The 21,540-nt window shown below is 44.2% G+C and overlaps 2 protein-coding genes across 2 annotated transcripts; both read right to left on the minus strand.

Annotated features, from left to right (window-relative positions):
- Window positions 1-7,060: 7,060 nt before the first annotated feature.
- On the minus strand, window positions 7,061-8,426 carry LOC135555858 (3-mercaptopyruvate sulfurtransferase-like). Its single transcript, XM_064988632.1, has 2 exons — window positions 7,817-8,426; window positions 7,061-7,607 (listed from the first exon to the last, which is right to left on the minus strand). The coding sequence occupies exons 1-2, from the start codon at window positions 8,403-8,405 to the stop codon at window positions 7,306-7,308; spliced, it is 891 nt and encodes a 296-aa protein (XP_064844704.1). The 5' UTR covers window positions 8,406-8,426; the 3' UTR covers window positions 7,061-7,305.
- A 5,728-nt stretch (window positions 8,427-14,154) lies between these two features.
- Window positions 14,155-21,265, minus strand: si:ch211-256m1.8 (uncharacterized). Its single transcript, XM_064990265.1, has 4 exons — window positions 21,200-21,265; window positions 19,172-19,641; window positions 18,630-19,028; window positions 14,155-18,381 (listed from the first exon to the last, which is right to left on the minus strand). Exons 2-4 carry the CDS (start codon window positions 19,616-19,618, stop codon window positions 14,443-14,445), a joined length of 4,785 nt encoding a protein of 1,594 aa, XP_064846337.1. The 5' UTR covers window positions 19,619-19,641; window positions 21,200-21,265; the 3' UTR covers window positions 14,155-14,442.
- Between the last annotated feature and the right edge of the window lie 275 nt (window positions 21,266-21,540).

Genomic DNA, 21,540 nt, shown 5'->3' on the forward strand with positions numbered 1-21,540 from the left:
CGGAGGACCTGAGCCCTAGGACCATTCCCCAAGACTACCTGACATGATGACTCCTTGCTGTCCCCAGTCCACCTGGCCGTGCTGCTGCTCCAGTTTCAACTGTTCTGCCTTATTATTATTCGACCATGCTGGTCATTTATGAACATTTGAACATCTTGGCCATGTTCTGTTATAATCTCCACCCGGCACAGCCGGAAGAGGACTGGCCACCCCACATATGCTCTCTCTAATTCTCTTTCTTTCTCTCTCTCGGAGGACCTGAGCCCTAGGACCATGCCCCAGGACTACCTGACATGATGACTCCTTGCTGTCCCCAGTCCACCTGGCCGTGCTGCTGCTCCAGTTTCAACTGTTCTACCTTATTATTATTCGACCATGCTGGTCATTTATGAACATTTGAACATCTTGTCCATGTTCTGTTATAATCTCTACCCGGCACAGCCAGAAGAGGACTGGCCACCCCACATAGCCTGGTTCCTCTCTAGGTTTCTTCCTAGGTTTTGGCCTTTCTAGGGAGTTTTTCCTAACCACCGTGCTTCTACACCTGCATTGCTTGCTGTTTGGGGATTTAGGCTGGGTTTCTGTACAGCACTTTGAGATATCAGCTGATGTACGAAGGGCTATATAAATAAATTTGATTTGATTTGAAAAGTGTTTCTCAGGAATTCAAAGAGACTCTTGGTGATGGAAGAGATTTAGGAGTTTGGGAGTTCCGCTTCTTACAAACAATTCCTGCTACTGTTTTCTATTTAGGCCCTACTCAAAGCATTCTATAAGTAAGAATAAGGCAACAATATGACACAGCAACAATTTAATTTGAATGGTAATAATACTACAAAGTACAAGAGATTTATGTGGTTTGATGGCTGACAAAGACAGCGTTTATTAATGCCTTGGTAATAGAGGAAACAATTAAAATGATCATACTTGTAAAAAAACACAATAGTATTTGATAATTGACACAAGTACGGTATTCAAGTGTTTGTATAATCATACGCAAAACATCCATTTTCTTAAATAGGCCAGAGAAGTGTTCACCTTGACCAATGTGTTATGTTAGCAAATATATTCTCTCACTTGTTTAGACAGTTGAGATGCCTGTGAACAGTAATTCTTTTGTGTGAAATGGCCTTGCCCAGAGTGACCCCTGCCCCGTGGTCAAACACCCAGGAAGCGTTTCACCTTGTATGCCGGATGGCCATCGATGACACAGGGGGGAAGGATGGGCCTGGAGACAGAAGACAAAGGGCTGTGAGACACGCGTTTAATCCTAGACACATGGAAAGTAGGGTGAATGCCGAGGGTACGGGGTAACACAAGACAGACAGCAGTGGAACAAAGGAATCTAGAGATGGGAAAAGAACCAATGAAACAAGGGGACAGGTCCCGAGTGGAAAGCCATACCCTCTGCCCAATGCAGTAGCGGGGAGCTGGAGTCCAGTTGCGGTCCGCTTGTTGACGATACCTGGAGGTAGTCTTGAGAAGTGCCGCCCGAGGACTTCTCCAGGTACGTTTACAGCAGCAGACAAACATCTGGACCAAGGGTACGTTGACCTGCTCTTGTTCTGGAAAGGGTGGAAGCTTATACCCCCATAGAGCACTCAAAAGGGGAGAGTCCCATGGCTGAACAGGTAAGGGTGTTCCGGGCATACTCCAACCAGACCAGTTGTCTGCTCCATGTAGTGAGGTTGATTGAGACCAGGCATCTTAGGGTGGTTTCTAGGTACTGGTTAGCTTGCTCCGACTGGTTGTTGGATTGAGGATGTAATCCGGAGGACAGGCTGACCGATGACCCAATAAGGGTGCAGAACGCCTTCCAAAACTAAGACGAGAACTGAGGACCCCGGTCGGAGACCATGTCCACTGGGAGTCCATGGATCTGGAAGATGTGCTGCACCATAAGCTGGGCTGTCTCTTTGGCAGAGGGTAGTTTGGGGGGAGGGATGAAATGGGCGGCCTTGGAGAAAGGGTCCACATTTGTCAGAATGACAGTGTTGCCATCAGACAGAGGGAGCCCAGTGACAAAGTTCAGAGAGATATGGGACCGGGGACGATGAGAGGCAAGCAGGGACTGAAGGAGGCCAGAAGGAGCTTGCCGTGGAGTCTTGTTCTGAGCACACACTGTGCACGCGGCGACGAAGGCAGAGACGTCAGGAACCATTGTGGGCCACCAGAAACATTGTCGGAGGAAGGCTAAGGTACAACGGGAACCTGGATGACAGGTCAGCCTGGAGGAATGAGCCCATTCTAGGACCCGGGACCAGACTGAGTTAGAGACAAACAACTGGTTAGCCAGGCCCCCTTCAGGTTCAGGCTGGGAACATTGTGCCTTGTGGGCCAAGGTTTCAATTCCCCAATCCACTGAAGCTACAATACCTGAGGTAGGGAGAATGGTTTCAGCAATCGAGGGTGTGGCAGAGGAACTGTATAGGCAACAGGGCGTCAGGATTCACATTTTTATACCCTGGGCGGTAGGAAATGGTGAAGTTGAATCTTGTAAACAATAAAGCCCACCAGGCCTGCCTGAATTTAAGGCGGTTGGCTGTATGGAGATATTCCACTTTTTATGGCCGGTCCAAACCAAGAATGGCTGTTCTGCTCCTTCCAGCCAGTGCCTCCACTCTTCCAGTGCCATCTTGACCACCAGGAGTTCTAGGTTGCCTACGTCATAGTTCCTCTCTGCAGGATTGAGACGATGGGACAGGAAGGCACAGACTTGGAGCTTTTGGTCCTGGGCAGATCACTGGTTCATCAACTTCTACCACAAATTGACGGGACGGATCCGGATGGGTGCTGTGGTGAACCGATGCTTCAGGTCCACGAATGCTCTGTGAACTGTACTTTGGGAGAGGTGAGTGCAGAGAGGGGGCCCGCCAGCGTGCAGTAGCCCTGAATGAAATGGCGGTAGAAGTTAGCAAACCCCAGGAAACGTTGTAACTGCACCCTGGACATAGGTTGAGGCCACTGTACCACTGCTTTCACTTTTTCAGGATCCATTTGGACATTTTCGTCAGCGATGACATATCCCAGAAAGGAGATAGTTCCACCGCTCTATAAACACCTCTCGGCTTTCACGAACAATTGGTTCTCCAGGAGGCGCTGAAGGACTTTTCTGACATGAAGAACGTGTTCTTGGGCAGACTGGGGGAAAAAACGGGATCTTGTCAAGGTAGAAGAACACAACGGTTTAGCATGTCCCTGAGCACATTGTTCACCAGAGCCTGGAAGACAGCGGGTGCGTTGGTGAGTCCAAACGGTATGACCTGGTACTCATAATGTTCGCTGGCTGTGTTAAAAGCTGTCTTCCACTCATCTCCTTTGTGTATCCGAACCAGGCGGTTGGCATTCCGTAGGTCCAGTTTGGAAAAAATGTTGGCCCCTGGAGAGGTTCAAAAGCCGAGGAGAGGAGTGGTAGGGGGTAACAATTCTTGATTGTTATATCATTCAGACCCTGGTAGTCAATGCATGGATGCAGGGTCTTGTCCTTCTTCTCCACAAAGAAAAACCCTGCGCCGGCAGGAGGTGCAGACGGACGCATGCCGCCAGTAGCCAGAGAATCCTCAATGTACTCCTCCATGGCCTTGGTCTCCAGGCCGGAAAAAGAATATAGCCGACCACGAGGTGGTGTGGTGCCTGGGAGGAGATCAATGGTGCAGTCATAAGGACGGTGCCTTACTGAAGATCTCTAGGAGGTCATGGTACTCAGTGGGGACTACAGAGACATCCATGGCTTTGCTTACGTCCTGAGGGGAATGTCGCAAGGACGGATGTGCTGCTCCAGGATGAAGCTTGTGGTCCAGTCAATAACAGGATTGTGTTTCTGAACCCAAAGAAATCCCAAAACTACAGGAACATTGGGGGGAGGAAATCGATGAGGAGGAACTGTAAGGTCTCACTGTGGTTTCCTAATACCCTATATAATGTCCAGTGCCCCAGTATCCATGGAGACAGAGAGAAGTTGAGGGGGAATGCCTCAATTAGAAACCATGGTAGCATCCATAAAATGTTCATCAGCCCCAGAGTCAATGAGCACCCGGGGAGACATTGACTGGTCTCTCCACAGCAGAATCACAAAAAAAGGTGAACGGGTGATGGAAGTTAGTCTCTCAAGCTGGCTCAAAAAAGTACTTATATCCACTAAAGAAGAGGGTTGCTAAACTGGACAAGTGGCTATATAATGTCCCAACCCTCCACAGTACAGACAACAGTTAGAATTCAGCCTATGTAAGCATTCCCCAACCGATAATCTAGCTCTTCCCAGTTGCATGGGCTAAGGAGTATCCAACTCACTCGTCGCCGATGGTTTTCTGGGAACCTCGGGTGTTATCGGGTATCCTCGAAAATATAAACTTTGGCGATTTCCGCATTCCTTCAGACGGGCACCAGCATCAGCAGAGGAATGAATGTTCTCAAGACCCGACCTCCTCTCACACTGGTGTTCTCGTAGGCGCCCATCAATCCTAATTGCAAGGGCGATGAGGGAATCAATGTCCCGTGATATTTCCCGAGCTGCGAGCTCATCCTTTATCCCCTCCGACAGTCCTTGGCGGAAGGTGTCAAAAAGAGCCTCCGGATTCCAGGAACTCTCAGTGGTCAATGTGCAAAAATCTACTGCATAGTCTGCCACACTACGAGAGTTCTGATGTACCTGCAGTAGTTTGAGCCACTTCCCTCCCGGGCACAGGAGAATCGAAAACCTTAACCTCTCTGGGATATGCCAAAAGCCAGGGAAAATGCAAAGCGCCAAATTCAAATAAATTACTATAAAAATCTAACTTTCATTAAATCACACATGCAAGATAGCAAATTAAAGCTACACTTGTTGTGAATCCAGCCAACATGTTAGATATCAAAAAGGCTTTTCTGCGAAAGCAAATGATGCTATTATCTGAGGATAGCACCATAGTAAACAAAGAGAGAAACCATATTTCAACCCTGCAGGCACGACACAAAACGCTGAAATAAAAGTATAATAATCTTTTGTTGGCACTCCAATATGTCCCATAAACATCACAAATGGTCCTTTTGTTCGATTAATTCCGTTGATATATATCCAAAATGTCCATTTATTTGGCACGTTTGATCCAGAAAAACACTGGTTCCAACTTGCTCAACGTGACTACAAAATACCTCAAAAGTTACCTGTAAACTTTGCCAAAACATTTCAAACTACTTTTGTAATACAACTTCAGGTATTTTTTAACGTAAATAATCCATCAAATTGAAGACTGGATGATCTGTGTTCAATACAGGAAGAAAACAACCTGAAGCATGCTTTCTGGTCACACGCCTCTATCTAACAGTACACTTCAAGTGACCCTTGTTCAAGATGGCCGTACTTCTTCATTACACAAAGGAATAACCTCAACCAATTTCTAAAGACTGTTGACATCCAATGGAAGCGATAGGAACTGCAAGAAGGTCCCTTAGAAATCTGGATTCCCAATGAAATTCCATTGAAAAGATAGGCTGGAAGCAACAAATTGGAGTCATGGTCAGCTTTTCTGAAAGGAAGGCGGGGGAAGGCCTTACAGGCATCGCGGAAGTTAGAAGAACAATGATCCAGGGTTTTACCAGCCCTGGCAGCACAATTGATATGCTGATAGAATTTAGGGAGTCTTGTTTTCAGATTAGCCTTGTTAAAATCCCCAGCTACAATGAATGCAGCCTCAGGATATGTGGTTTCCAGTTTACATAGTCAAATAAAGTTTGTTCAGGGCCATCGATGTGTCTGCTTGGGGGGAATATATGTGGCTGTGATTATTATCGAAGAGAATTCTCTTGGTAGATAATGCGGTCGACATTTGATTGTGAGGAACTCTAAGTCAGGTGAACAGAAGGACTTGAGTTCCTGTATGTTGTTATGATCACACCACGTCTCGTTAATCATAAGTCATACCCCCCCGCCCCTCTTCTTACCAGTAAGATGCTTGTTTCTGTCGGCGCGATGCGTGAAGAAACCAGCTGGCTGACTCCGATAGCATGTCTCGTGTGAGCCATGTTTCCGTGAAGCAAAGAACGATACAGTCTCTGATGCCTCTCTGGAATGCTACCCTTGATCGCATTTCATCAACCTTGTTGTCAAGAGACTGGACATTGGCGAGTAGTATGCTCGGGAGCGGTGCGCGATGTGCCCGTCCCCGGAGCCTGACCAGAATACTGCTTCGTCTGCCCCTTTTACAGCGTCGTTGTTTTTGGCTCGCCGGCTGGGATTCAATCCATTGTCCTGGATGGTGGGCAAAACACAGGATCCGCTTCGGGAAAGTCGTATTCCTGGTCGTAATGATGGTGAATTGACGTTGCTCTTATATCCAGTAGTGCCTCCCGACTGTATGTAATAAAACCTAAGATTACCTGGCGTACCAATGTAAGAAATAACATGTAAAAAAATATATATATATTGCATAGTTTCCTAGGAACGCGAAGCGAGGCGTGACAGAAAAATGTGGTATAACCTAAAAGGCTGTTACCATAAAAAATATAGACCTACACATACTAGATTGATGACCATCTATGTAAAAAGTAGACGCGTTGGACATTGAAGTCTTCACGTTTACTTCTTGTCTAACCAAAGTAAAAAAATTACCATGAATAAGTAAAATTTGTACAAAGGACTACTGTATATGGTCAAATTTGTTATACTTTGAAACAAATACAATACAGAGAACTTTGTACAGTAGATGCCATATTTTTATTGTACAAATTAAACAGTGACATCCTGCAATCGAACTGACAAACTTCTGTTAATACTAAAACCGAACTGCACTTAGAAAAAACCCTTGACATTTCGTGAGCCTACATCTCATAACAAGGTAACACCAAGGCAACTACAACTCCATGAAAAGGATGGTTTCCTTACATTTTCATGGTGCATTAGAAGCAAGTTTCATTATTTTAAAAGTCCCTTACAAAATGTCAGGCAGTGGCAACATCTACAATACAATGTTGCCAGGCTGCAATCCCCTAAGTAGGAGCATACAACTCAACCATAGTCCAATTCTAACCCGAATACCTCAAACATTCCATCCTTCTAATCTTTATTAAAGAAATGAATATCACATAGTTTGTAACACCTTTATTGGACATCTTGAATATAAACATAGGCATACTGTATTCATGGACTCTTGAATGGTGAACTCTTTTACAATGACACATTCATCCAACTCAGCAAAAATCTTCAGGCAAAGTCAGTAAAACCGTCCATATTTTGTGCAAATTTGTAGCTTCCTTTGTGGTTCATAGTGTCCCCTCCCTGCTCATTCAACAGTAATTTTCTTAGTGCTCATTTCTACCCTTCTCTCCACATCACACTTGCTTCCCCTTGCCCTCAGAGATGACATGCTCCGGGGCAGCCCTTTTGAACCATTCATACCATGACCCGTCATACACAGACACTGACCCTGAATGTCCCAGCAGGTGAGCAGCCAGAACCACGTGGCATGCAGTGACCCCTGACCCACAGGTTACCCAGAAAGGTTTCTCCAAGTCCACCCCTGCCTCTCTGAACATTTTTGCCAGCACTTCAAGCTCCAACTCCTTGCCTGAGGCATCCATGAACTTGGTAAAAGGCATATTGATAGTACCAGGAATGTGGCCAGGCTCAATGTCTGTGTGTGAGAGAACGAAAGAAAATTATAAGGAGAGCGGTAAAGAGAGGGGGATAGAGAAAGAGGGAAGATGAGATTTTATTTAAAAAATAACTGGGACAAAATATGTTTTGACATTTAAAAAATCATATTAGCAAAAATGTATAATACCATCAAATGTAATCAATTCTAGGAGGACAAAATAAATATTTGCTTATGCTCCCACTGACCATCTCTTAGTTCTGGTTCAGTTCCCCGGAACATGCCGGCGGGTCTTGTGTCAATAACTTGCACCTGTTTGGTCTCGATGTTTTTCAGCACATCATCATATGACTTGACCCATGATTGATTGGCGGTCGCCTTGAAGTCCGCACGTCCTGGCTTGGAGTATTCTGAAGTGACCGGATGCCCTTCGGCCAGCCAATTCTTCATACCCCCGTCCAGGACCGATACAGAATTGTGCCCAAATAATCGGAACATCCACCACACTCGGGGTGCGCTGAATGACCCAAAATCACTGGTATCGTACACTACTACATGTGTATCGTTTCCTATACCTAAACCCCCCACATACTCTGCAAAGTAGTTTGCAGTTGGGAGCATATGGTCCATCGAGGAAGTTTTGTCAGAGCATTTGTCAATATCAAAGAACGAAGTTCCAGGTATGTGCTGTTGGTTAAATTCCGCATTTGCATCGCGTTTTAATATCGGTACATGCCAGGATGTATCCAGAATTCGAAGATTCGGTCCAATAAGGTTGCTCTTTATCGCATCTGCAAGCCATTTGGCTGAAACAAGCTCCTGGGTTTGCACCGCCATGATTGTCCTTGCCTTGAACTTTGAATCAAGGTTGCCATGTCTTCAACAAAATTCTAATCCAAAACCCGCTCAAAAATCCTGAAAAGTAGTCCCTTTTTCTTTTGCGCAGGAAGAGGGGAGTTGCAACATTTCGCCAATAAACCCCTTTTTTGAACACAAAGTTACTGAGCGAATTAAGAAGGAATCTTGACTTAACGTCTAACAACTTTAGAATCAAAATTTGGTTTTCCATCAAAATAATAATTATTGCAAGCTAATGTGACTAATAAAGGAAATGGAATATGTCACAAGAGAAATTATAATTTGCTCTTTTTACACTTTTTTGACTGTTACTACAGTACCAGTCAAAAGTTTGGGCACACCTACTCATTCCAGGGTTTTTCTTCATTTTTACTATTTTCTACATTGTAGAATAATAGTGAAGACATCAAAACTATGATGTAACACATATGGAATCATGTGTCATAACCAAAAAAATGTGAAACAAATCCAAATATATTTTCTATTGAGATTCTTCAAAGTAGCCACCCTTTGCCTTGATGACAGCTTTGCACACATCTTCACTATTATTCTACAATGTAGAAAACTGTAAAGCTAAAGAAAAACCCTGGAATGAGTAGGTGTGCAATTTAGAAATAGTCCAAAAACCAGCAACAAGCAACCAAATACATTTTCACCAGTGACATCATTTTCAAAGTTGCCTAATTGCAACCCTTCTGAACTATTACGCAATTTGATGCATGGATGTGATACTGGTATGACGCCTTCATTTGCTTTCACTGGCCCGTCATTCTGTAGGTCATTTGTAGAACTGTAAACGTGTACCATTTTGATTTCAAGTCTAATATTGTTCCACCTTTTCCACGCAGTTATGAGACCGAATAGGTCATGATTTCCAGCTATTTATCAAAATCTGCAAATTTCTTGGAAAAATAACATAACGCAATATTGCATGTTTAGTGTTGACTGTTACCTTCAATCTAATGCATTCTAACAACAGTTGATCAGCAATTGCGATAGACCTGTGACCATGATAGCAATTGAGTACTTCCAAATTCACTAACTAAAAATGGACATGAATAATTACATAACACAAGTCTACAACAACAATAAACTGAAGGTATCGGCAATTGATTAAATCAGTTTGCCAGCTCAAAGTCGGCTACACAAGTGGAACAAATTGATTTGCAATAATTCCAGTGATATCTTAATTTCAACATATTTATTGTATAATATAGTAGGCTACAGTAGCCAACATAGGCATGTAAATGAATTCGATAATGACCAATAGATAGATGCAAGTGTGTCATTGTCGGTTTCCCTGTGGACTTTTCCCCGTTCCATAACTTCCATTTCAAATGTCCACTTAGCGCTCGAGACCCAAGAGCTGAGCAATTTTAGTCCTTCGCTTGATATGGTTTTCTGTAAACAAAATCGACATTAAAATGCAGTTTAAATCACCTCCGAGCGAATTTATCTCATGTGCTCTAGAGCACCGAAAGTAGTTTTCCTGTGCTTTGTCATCGTTATTTGTTGATGCGCATCAGTTTTAGCGCGTTAATATGTTTTATGGAGAAGAGTTTGGAAATGGGTGTCCCCATAATAATAATCTATATAGCCTACATACAACTGGTTAAAAATTGTCACGAAGTGCACCCTTGCTGCTCTTTCCCCACCACTCTCTCTGTCACTCAGAAATAGGCTGCCTCACTGCCTGATAGTCAGCAGCAGTTCACACTGAAATATATATTTTTTAAGATTTGCCATGGCGGCCAAAAACTAGAACCGAATACATTATCAATGTCGCCTAATTGTGGGAAAACTAAGATCATGGCAACCCTTCTCTGAACTATTACGCAATTTGATGCATGCACGTGATTCCAGTATGAACCTTCATTAGCTTTCACTGGTCCTTCGTTCTGTAGGTCATTTGTGAAACTGTAAACGTGTACCATTTTGATTTCAAGTCTGTTGTTTCACTTTTTCCACACAATTATGAGACAGGGGTCATGATTTCCAGGTATTTATCAAAATCTGCAAATTTCTTAACATAATGCAATATTGCATGTTTCGTGTTATTTCTGACCCATTTTATGCAGGCAACTTCACTTCCACCCCTGCATATCCAACAAATCACCTGTAGAGGGAGTCCCTATGTATAATGTCACTAATCTTGATGATCCCCATTAGCCGCTGCAAAAGCGTCAGCTGCTCTTCCTGGGGTCCACATGAAACATGGCATACTACAATGTACAGAACATTATTGGTCAAGGACTGAAATACATACATTTAAAACGGCACACATAGCCAACATATCAGTACATACACACACTATGTAGGTCTAATTCATAGTACAGTGCAAATTACCATACAAGATATATATAAAAAGACTGTCTCTTCACAGTCCCCTTTGTGCAGGAAGATCTTCATTTATCATTTTTTTTAAACTGGTTTTATTGTTAACTTGAGTTACCTAGGGTGGCAGAGAGTTCCATGTAGTCATGTCTCTATTTAATACTGTGTTTCTCAGCCTCTGTTCTGGACCTGGGGACTTTGAGGAGACCTCTGGTTGCATGTCTTGTATTGTACCGATGACCACTAGAACTGTGTGCCGACTGCTGGAACAGACAGTTCAGTACCTTCAACACATCAATACCTTGCACAAAGACTAAAAGTGATGCAATCAATATCTCCTCAACTTTGAGCCAGGAGAGACTGAAAAGCATGTTACTGACACTTTCCCTCCATGTACACCTAAGTGCGATATGTGCTGCATTGTTCAGGACCAACTGCAATTTATCTACAGTGCATTCTGAAATTATTCAGACCCGTTGGCTTTTTCCACATTTTATTACGTCACAGCCTTATTCTAAAATAGTTTTTTTTAAATCATTAATCTACACCCAATAACCCATTAATGACAAAGCAAAAAATATATATATTTTAGCACAAAATGTTTTTAAATATCACATTTACATGCTCAGTACTTTGTTGAAGCACCTTTGGCAGAGATTACAGCCTCGAGTCTTCTTGGGTATGACGCTACAAGCCTGTCACACCTATATTTGGGGAGTTTCTCACATTCTTCTCTGCAGATCCTCTCAAGCTCTGTCAGGTTGGATGGGGAGCGTCGCTGCACAGCTATTATCATGTCTTTCAAGAGATGTTCGTTCAAGTCCAGGCTCTGGCTGGGCCTCTCAAGGACATTCAGAGACTCATCTCGAAGCCACTCTTGCATTGTCTTGGCTGTGTGCTTAGGGTTGTTTTCCTGTTGGAAGGTGAACCATCACCCCAGTCTTAGGTCCTGAGCACTCTGGAGCAGGTTTTCATCAAGGATCTCTCTGTATTTTACTCCATTCATCTTTCCCTCGATCCTGACTAGTCTCCCATTCCCTGCCGCTGAAAAACATCCCCACAGCATGATGCTGCCATCACCATGCTTCACCGTAGAGATGGTGCCAGGTTCTCCCATCTTCACAGAGGAACTCTGTTCTATCAGAGTAACCATTGGGTTCTTGGTCATCTCTCTGACAAAGACCCTTCTCCCTCGATTGCTCAGTTTGGCCGTGCGGCCAGCTCTAGGAAGAGTCTTGGTAGTTCCAAACTTCTTCCATTTAAGAATGACTGAGGCTATTGTGTTCTTGGGGACCTTCAATGCAGCAGATATTTTTTTGTACCCTTCCTTTAAGCATTTGTTTTTTGCATGTCATACAAAAGGTTGCTAATCTTGTCAACAATAATTATTAAAGTGGTTGGCAATATCAAAGGGTTTTGTTATGAACAAGCCATCTGCCTCAATGAAGGATGGAGCCAAGTTTGCCTTTTTGCCTAAAATTGAATTTGAAGTGCTCCAGAGCTTTTTACTATCATTCTTCAAATCATTTATCCGTCTTCCAAAGTATAGTTTCTTATTCTTTTTTGTTTAATTATGGTATTTCTCAATTGACTGTATGTTTGCCAGTCTGCTGCCTTGTCAGACTTATTTGCTATTCCCTTTGCCTCACCCATACAGTTTTTCAATTTTTCATCTATCCATGGGGATTTGGCAGCTCTAACAGTCCGTTTCTTGATGGGTGCATGCCTATCAGTAACTGGAAGAAGCCGTTTCATGAACGCTTCAAGTGCAGCGTCCGGGTGTTGCAGCGTCCGGGTGTTCCTCATTACACACATCAGACCAACAAATATTATTCACATCTTCGGCATAGAAATCGTTGCAAAATCTCTTGTTTGAGCGTTTATACACACATTTAGATCCAGTCTTTGGAACTTTGGTCAGAGAAGTAGTGTAAATCTATCAGTGGGGAGTACAGTAACAAGTAATCAAACTCCAAAAGGGTGTTTGTATAAATCAGTTTGCTCTTATTGATACCACATTACAACTATGGTTCAATTGTATGTAGTTAGACCTGGAATGTGCAATGTGACCTTGTGAGAGATGGATAACACTGTACCCAGTTCTCTCTGTGTGTTTCCGTGTGCCCATCTGAATCCTGCCTGGGTCAAACCCTGCAGAGATGTGATGTTGTGCTGCCTGCCCTGTGGGAGATGGCCTCAGCTGTGGGAATGTGTGCTTTGTCATGGGGCTCTGATTACATGCTCAATGCTTGGCTTGTGCGTAGCTCATCGTCTGGGCAATTGAAAGAAATGACAAACCTGATCCCTGGCCTGCCTCTATTTGTTAAATTCTAGGCTATTTGATAAACTTCTGCTTATTTGACAACTTGAGGAATTTAGTGATTTGCTGAATTCCGAGGAGTTTACCTCGACTGACCCTTTGATTATCAATGAACTTAAATGTTATCTCAGTGTTTAGGTTCATAAAGTCCATAAACCTGCGCAGTCTTTCAAAAGTGCAAGACTACTCTCTCTGTGTTTCTCGGGTGTCACGAAGTGTTGTGTTGTTGTGAAGTTGTTGCTTCGATTTGTGATCTTGTGCATTTTCAGGCAAAAATATTTTCCCTCGAGAGACTCTTGGCAATGGAAGAGATTTAGGAGATTGTTGTTTTGGGAGTTCCGCTTGTTACAAACCATGTCTACTACTGTTTTTCTATTTAGGCCCTACTCAAAGCATTCTAGAAGTAAGAATAAGGCAACAATATGACACAGCAACAATTTAATTTGAATGGTAACAATACCACAAAGTACAATAGATTTACATTGTTTGATGGCTGATGAAGACAGCGTTTATTAATGCCTTCGTAATAAAGGAAACAATTAAAATAATCATACATATGAAACAAACCACAATAGTATTTGAAAATTCACACAAATATGGTATTCTCAAGTGTTTTTATAATCATATGCAAAACATCCATTTTCTTAAATAGGCCAGAAGTGTTCACCTTGACTGAATGTGTTATGTTAGCAAATATGTTCTCTCACTTGTATGACAGTTAAGATGCCTGTGAACAGTAATTATTTTGTGTGAAATGTTAAGAACTATTGTGTGAATTGTACCAAGTTATTCCTCATGTAACCAAATATTTTGTATCAAGGATAGAGAATGATTAAAAGTTTTACATAGAAGGATTTACAGACAGATACTTTCAAGAATTACAGACAGACCGATGGTTCTACATGTAACAAAATCTTGCTTTTTTTGGGGGGGGGGGGGGTGGTACAATTGGCTTGTCTACAATTATCTTGTCACAACACAACTGGTTAAGAAGAAAAGAAATTCCACAAATGTACTTTTAACAAGGCACACCTGTTAATTGGAATGCATTCCAGGTGACTACCTCATGAAGCTTGTTGAGAGAATGCCAAGAGTGTGCAAAGCTGTCATCAAGGCAAAGGGTGGCTACTTTGAAGAATCTCAAATATAAAATATATTTAGATTTGTTTAACACTTTTTTGGTTACTACATGATTCTATACGTGTTATTTCATAGTAGTAATGTCTTCACTATTATTTTTGAAATGTAGACAATAGTCCAAATAAAAAATACACCTTGAATCCCTTAGGATGTTCAATGAAAGAGCTGACAGTTAGGAAACATTTTCATCCGTCTTTGGGTAACTAATGGGTTAAGGATATTTCAAGGCATGTATTTCCTGGCCTTCATACGGGGTATAATATGTATGTCTCTGATGTCATTATGCTGAAGCAGCCAACACAAGTAGCGTTCCGTGCCCATACCCCACCCACTGGTGAGTAGAGGAATGACCTGCCGCATGTTGATGTACCACTTGTAGGATTCCTCTGGGACTGCATGATGTCTGAGTGCTTCTTGCACCATTTCGGGGCTGGAGTGACGCTCCCCAAGACCCAGAGTCTCCCCCAATCCCAAGAGGAGGTCCGATGCTTTTGCCTTGCGTCTGCCCGAGCCCTCCACATATGCTTGGTAGAAAGCCACTCCCAGGTGGTCCATCTCTGTCAGCCAAACAGCGCCTCCGTACTTCTCAATCAAAACCCGTTCTCCTTTGCGGGTTAACTTCCTGCCAAACTGGGGCTGGCCGTCCTGTACCCACTCCAAGCAGTCTGGAGAGGGCATCATAGGGATGGCCTTGTCCAGAGTGACTCTTGGGAGAGGGGTTCCTCCCTCCAACTTCTCCAGTAAGTCCTTGACATGTGAAAGGGTCCCAGCGGAGTTCAGTATGATGTTGGAGTGTTTCTTCAGCATTGCATTGGTGAGATGAGCCACATATCCCTCAGCTATATGCATGGCAGTATCCATGTCGCCCAGGAGCTCACACTCAACATGGTAGAACTGGTTAAGATGAGTGGCATCTGGATCTTCTCCCCGGAAACTTGGCGATACGTAGTATGTCCCTGGCAAGTTCTCTTGGAATCGCAAGAAATACTCCAGCACAAATTGCATGGAGTCAGCCAAGTACACATCCTGCCCCAGCAAGTTGACGTAAACGGGCTCGGAGTCTGATCCCAGGCCCATCGGAGAGGAGATTGTGTCAGTGGTGAGAGGAGTCAGGGCGTACGCATACTGACAGGTGTTGTTGAAGTACTCCACTGTGTTGTGGAAGAGTGTATTTTGAATTTGAAAGAGATTGCGGTACCACTGGCTCTTGATGGCTAACATGGAGTGGCTCTGTGGATCCTCCCAGGAACGAGGAGGCCTGCAAAGTGTGATTTTGGTGTGGATTTCCATTAGAGTTTCAGGGCTGGCTGGAGGGCCATCGACAGATGAGACGTAGCCGGGGTAGCTTTGGAAGTGCTCTGGGAACACCTCAGCAGGCTTGTCACCACGTGGAGGAACCAGAGGGATCAGCTTGACATGGGCATAATCAATCTCAAAGCCCTCAAAGATGAGTGCAACACCTCGAGCATGCATTCCTTCCTCCAGCAGTCCAGCTACCTTACGAGTGGCCAGGATCAGTGATGTGTAATCAGTCTCTTCCAGATGGAAAATGTTGCTGGACAGTGGTTTACGTGGCACTAGAACTGTGAGTCCAGGTGTATTAGGGTAGGGAGTGAGGAAAGCTACATGATCACTGTCTTCCCACACCCGCCACTGTTGCTCCTCCCCACGCACAATACGGCAGAACAGTCCATTGTGGGAAGGATCTCCTAAGAAGTCATAGCACGATGGTGCGTTAGGAGTTGGCAGCTTGTCCCGAATCTTGGCCTGGACCTGGTCCAGATCTGCATCTTCCCAGCGCGGGCCACTCTTTGAGGTGCAGTAACCTGGGTCATAGGGCTGAAAGTCTTCCTCCCCAGTAGGTTGGGAGCGCCAGTTGGATTCCAAACCATGAAGTGGTAGCACTCGGATATGGGCCGGCTGCTCGGGATGTGGGTTAAATACTAGGGCGCAACGCTGTACCCCCAGTCGTTCGCATAGCAGGTTTGAAACAGCCCGTGCGCCTTTTAACAGTGCTAAGAAATCTGGTTCAACCAGCTGAAAGATGCTGCTTGGCCCACTCAGAGTCTTTTGGGTAAGGATGGTGGCACCTGGTGTCCAAGGGTTGGAGTGTAGGTGAGCAACTAGTTTGTCAGTCTCCCAGATTACATTGAAATAACTCTTCATGGGTCTCAGGACTTCGACACGTGCAATGCCACCAACCATGGAAGCTACAAACAACACCCCAACATTGGTTTCAACAACAGCATCCCCTTTTGCGTCTACAGCAATGATTCCAGCATAGCTGCCCTTCAAGTTCTCAGACATGACTTCTCGACATGCCGCCCTAAGGCTGTAGCCTTTATGATGGTAGAGACTGGCCACTTTTTGCGCAACTGTGTGTCTTAGAAACACATCTCCATCACCAGAGCAGGTTACTGCAAGCTTGTCATCAGCAAATATACCTGCTCCCACTACTGCTGTGTCTCCAACTTGACCCTTCCATTTTCCTACCAACCCACCTGTGGACGTTGCAGCAGCTAACCTACACCATCGATCCAAAGCAACAGCTCCCACTTTCTGTGGATGGTTGTTCTTGGAGGCGTTGCCAGTACTGAGTTTTGCTGTCAGCTCTCTGCGACGGACATCAGTTTGGAAGTACTCCGCCCTCATAGGCTTCTCACTCTCTTCTAAGCCTTGCAAAAACTCTTCTGCACCTTCCCCTACTAAGAGTGAGTGTACACTCTTCTCCATGACCTGTCTTGCTGCTTTCACAGGGTTCTTCACACTCTGCACACAAGCCACCGATCCAGAGTTCCTCCCATTTCCATCTACTATGGTCGCCTCCATCTCATTTTTCCCATCTTTGTTGAAAACAGATCCCTTCCCGGCATTGAACAGAAAGCAGTCTTCAAGAGCTTGCACACTCCGCTGCACTGCATCAAGACTACTGCCTCCCTGTTGTAGCACTTGTGATCCGAGGGTCAGAGCTGTCTGGAGAGCAAATTCAATGACGCCTACCACCTTTGTATTCAGCATCATCTCCTCCCCAGCTCCACCATGGATCACCAGAGTGAAGTCTGGACTCATGCTGGAGGCAGAGTTAGAGGGAAGTGTTGACTTAGACATTGTCGTGCCTTGTCTTTGGCCTGCTGGACTGATACATTTGTGAATTTCCCCTTGGGAGGATCCATTCCTTCTTCCTGCTTGTTCTTCTTGCAGCAGACACTCCATGGCTCCCATTTGTCCGGCGATGGAATATCTGACAGCGAGAAGCATCACCAGCTTCAGATTTACTTTCAGGCTATCTTGAAGCTTCTCCAACACTGTGGAAAAGGTGCCTTTACCATTGAGCACTATGCGGACCCGGTCTCTCCTCCCCAGGTAGGTTACAGCAAGTTGGTCTTTAGCATACACATTCCCTACAGCAAGCTCCACTCCCTCCATCAAATCCTTGCCAGTAAGGTAAACAGAGGGGCACCCGAAGGGGTCAAGAAACTTCTTGAGAGGGTTGTCTGGAGACATGGACCAGCGTAGGGCTGCTAGGTGAGGGCCCACACCATGTCCACTTTTAGTGGCTTTAATCAGGTTTTTGTGCTCCAGGAAAGCCACATGGAACAGACGGAGCAGTTCTTTCGTGTATCGAGGGTTGTTGTCTGGTCCAATGCAGGATTCCAAAGCACCGATGAGCTGGTAGGATTGCATGGTGAGGGAGTATGTCGGATCGCAGCGGCCATGCTTGTAGTGACGCATATGGGTAGGGGTTACAAGAATGTGGCTGGCAGCAGATTCCCCAAGAGTCTGCCTCAGGGAGAGCTGCAAGGAAAAGTTGATCCAGGCATCGTACAGGCCCCTGTGACCCCGGAGGGTAGCAAAGACATCTGGGTAAGAGAGAACCTCAAACGTGATGATGGGATGAATTGCTTTAGGGGAGGACTTTGGGGGGTCTGTTTTAGTTATACCCTGTAGTGGGAATGCTAGGGGGCTTGGGGAGGAGGAATCAGCCTTGTTAAGATAGGCTGACCCATTGCTTCCTGTGTTGGCCTGGACTAGGTCTACATTAAGCGACTCAGAGAGATACCACACAGTCTCAGCCACTAACCCAGCCACCATTCCATCCAGTGCACTGTGCTCAAACACCATCCCTGCTGTGCTGTCTTTGAATACCACCAGGTTCACCACCTGTAGAAAAAGAGGAAGAGGAACCTATGTTTTCAAGTCTTGTGTCAGTGAGTTAATAAACTGAATTTTGTTTGGTGCAATTACATGTCTGATGTTCAGTAAAGATCCACTTACAATTTGATTCAATATTGAAAAATGGATTTCACTCCATTGTCTAGGGTATATAGTTGATTCACTATGGCATCACTGTACTGTATTGTAGTAGTTGTCATACACAATTACAGTACCACAAACATCCCATACTGTACCTTGTCATAGTATCTCAGACAGGGCCCATCTCCTCCTCCCAGTCTGACAGCATTAAGGGTGTCTGCCAGATCAGCTGGTGCATTGCAGTCTTCCAGGGAGAGAGCCACCACAGCACTCTCCATCAACCCCAGTGAGGTGGCCGCTGCCCCACCTGCTCTCAGGATCTCCTCCCTCACAGCACTCCAGGCTTGCCGCTGCAGGGCAGAGAGGCCGCAGATGGCAGAGGGCTTGTTGTTCTTGGCAGCTCTATGTTGGCTCATCACATGAACCACTTGGCTGTAGATGTCAGGGAACGGTAGAGGGGACATAGGCCCGCCTGGGCTGGGATGCTGCAGTATGTTGACTGAAAATACCCCTCTAGCACAGATTACGATGGCATGGAGGCAGTCTTGGTATACCTGTAATACAAATAGTATGTTAAGAAGTAGGAGATAATCACATTATATGACAATAAGATAAGGGAGTATGATGAATTGTTATCAGTATCATCAGAGATGGTGTATGAAAACACACAAAAACACGGAGTACTCCCAAAGCTTACTTTAATCTCATCTTGGGTCTTCCCAGGAATGCGGCTGGCAGCAAACACCTCTGATTGCTGTGTGCGCTCAGTTTGCCCCTCGCCCTCTACCAGCGAAGGCTCACTATACATCTTGGCCACAGCCCAGAGCAGAGCAGCAGCCCTCTCCAGTTGGGCACACTCCTTCCTGGCTCTGGAGGGGGGCAAGACAGCGGGGATGGCTGTCGAGGTGGGCAGGGGGTCGGTACATGAAAGCAGCCGGCTCTTGAATTGCTCTGTCACCCAGTTCTCTCGGCCAGAGGCGGCGGCCGCCAAGCACTTTTGGGCCTCCTGCAGGACCTCCCTCTGTTGGCTAAGGATATTTTTGAATTGAGGGTAGAGCTCGGGGCTCAGGGTGAGCTGGAGCACACGGCCTGCCTCTTGTAAGGTGACATCTAGCTCTGGAATAGGGTAATCGAGAAGTGCCATCCTGTCCTGTCGATAGGGGGAACCTAATGCAATGAGAGAGCGAGGACGCACAATCAATTGAGTTAAGGTAAAGACACTCAGGTAATTTGCCCTGATATTCTCGTTCAACCATAGTTACTGTAATACATACTGTAACCTGTATGATTACAACGGCTGTAATTCAATTAGGCTAATCATATTATCTAGGAGAAGAGCTCATGAGACACACAGAGAACTCTTTATGGATTCATTTGGCTGATGTGAATGGACAGTACCCTTAGTTTGTATGCCAGATCATCTGTAATACAATACCTCCTGTAAGGTCAATGTATTCTATTTGAGATACATTGTGACTTCTCCTTTATCACACAGTGTGTGAGAGTGGCTGCTCTACATTACCCTCATCCCTTAATGATAAGAATTAGCATGTTGTTTGTATTGCCAGTTGTCATGGGAATATGTCTCATTCTGCATGACCCTGTTGGGGTAATTTGATTTGTGCTGATAAGCCTAGTCCGTCTCTCTTCACAATGCTGCCTGTTTTTCATTCTTCTAAGACCAGATTCAAGTTCAGCTACGCCTATGACCTTGTGATTACCAGGTAGTTAATAATTATTCTATAACTAAATTAAGTTACAATTGATAGGTTTTATGTTATACCACCTCTATAAACCACATAGGTAATATATAAGTTCAGAAATACATTCAACTGTAGAATTTAAGTACCACATTGTAATATTTACCATAAAAATAAATTAATAACACAGTTGTCACTTTTGTCAAAATGGAGCTTCATTAAAACCAGTTATCAGCAAACTAAACCAGCTTATAAGATGTCAAAATCATGTCACAGAATCAATTATTTTGGAGAAAAAGTGGTTATTTTGAATTTTCTCTCTTCTATTATGGAAATTCAATTTTTGCCATTAACTTTTGAATGTGATAGCAGCTCTCTTCAAGAGATCTGTTCACAATCTCAGGGCATCACCACCAACATATAGGATGTGTAAGGGTTACAATGTGTAAATTCCTCAAATGTGATTTTGACAACTCCACTGACAACCAATGCTATAAACCAACTATTTTGCATGCCTAAAATACATGCAAAATAACAACACAGCTATTATATTAAAAACATTTTGCCCCTGCCTGAGGCAACTTCTTGTCATCAAAGTTGCTAAGATCAATTGCAATGATTTAGACAATAGTAGAGTAAATCATTTAAGTTTACATACATTGTCAGTGGTATGTCCTGAAGTCCCTACACCCCTCAACAGTATTAGCAAGGAGGCTGCCCTCCACTAAATAATGTGTCATACCGCTATGACTCATTCAAGCGTGACTAACTTTAAAACATCCATTTCAAGAAAGACCAATATACACATCTGGCTCAGCTTCGTGGGCGAAAACAAATTGAAAATTTTTGGTACATAAAATACCACTATGATCAACAACACAAGCACTCACAGATACGTTGCTCTGGACATTACACTCTGTAATTAGGCTACACATAAGTAGATAAAGTTGTATTATTCCTACAGCCATTGTTGGTACGTGTATAAGCTCATAAAATGTCATTTATAAAAGTAGAAATTAGTTTACCTCAATACCGAAAACACTCCCAAGATATGCACGCTCCGTAAAATGCAGTGATAGTCAGTGAACAGCAAGTTTTGTTGTACTACACAAACAAGGGTTGGCAATAATATGTACCTAGTGATTCCAATTAAGCAATTACATTTCCTGTCTCAATAGATGCTGGGTGAATCTGAGGCAGCCTCTCACTGCAAATACTCTCCCTAATGGAATGGTCAATGTTCAAGAAATGTTGGAACTCTTTTTAAAGGTTTTTCAGGTGCACCATTAGTTTGATGCCTTATGCTCTATTTCACCCAAACAGTCATTGGCAGACAGTTTTCCACATGACCATTTAACCCTTGTGA

Source organism: Oncorhynchus masou, chromosome 15, assembly GCF_036934945.1.
Source record: "Oncorhynchus masou masou isolate Uvic2021 chromosome 15, UVic_Omas_1.1, whole genome shotgun sequence".
In the NCBI taxonomy this organism is placed as follows: domain Eukaryota; kingdom Metazoa; phylum Chordata; class Actinopteri; order Salmoniformes; family Salmonidae; genus Oncorhynchus; species Oncorhynchus masou.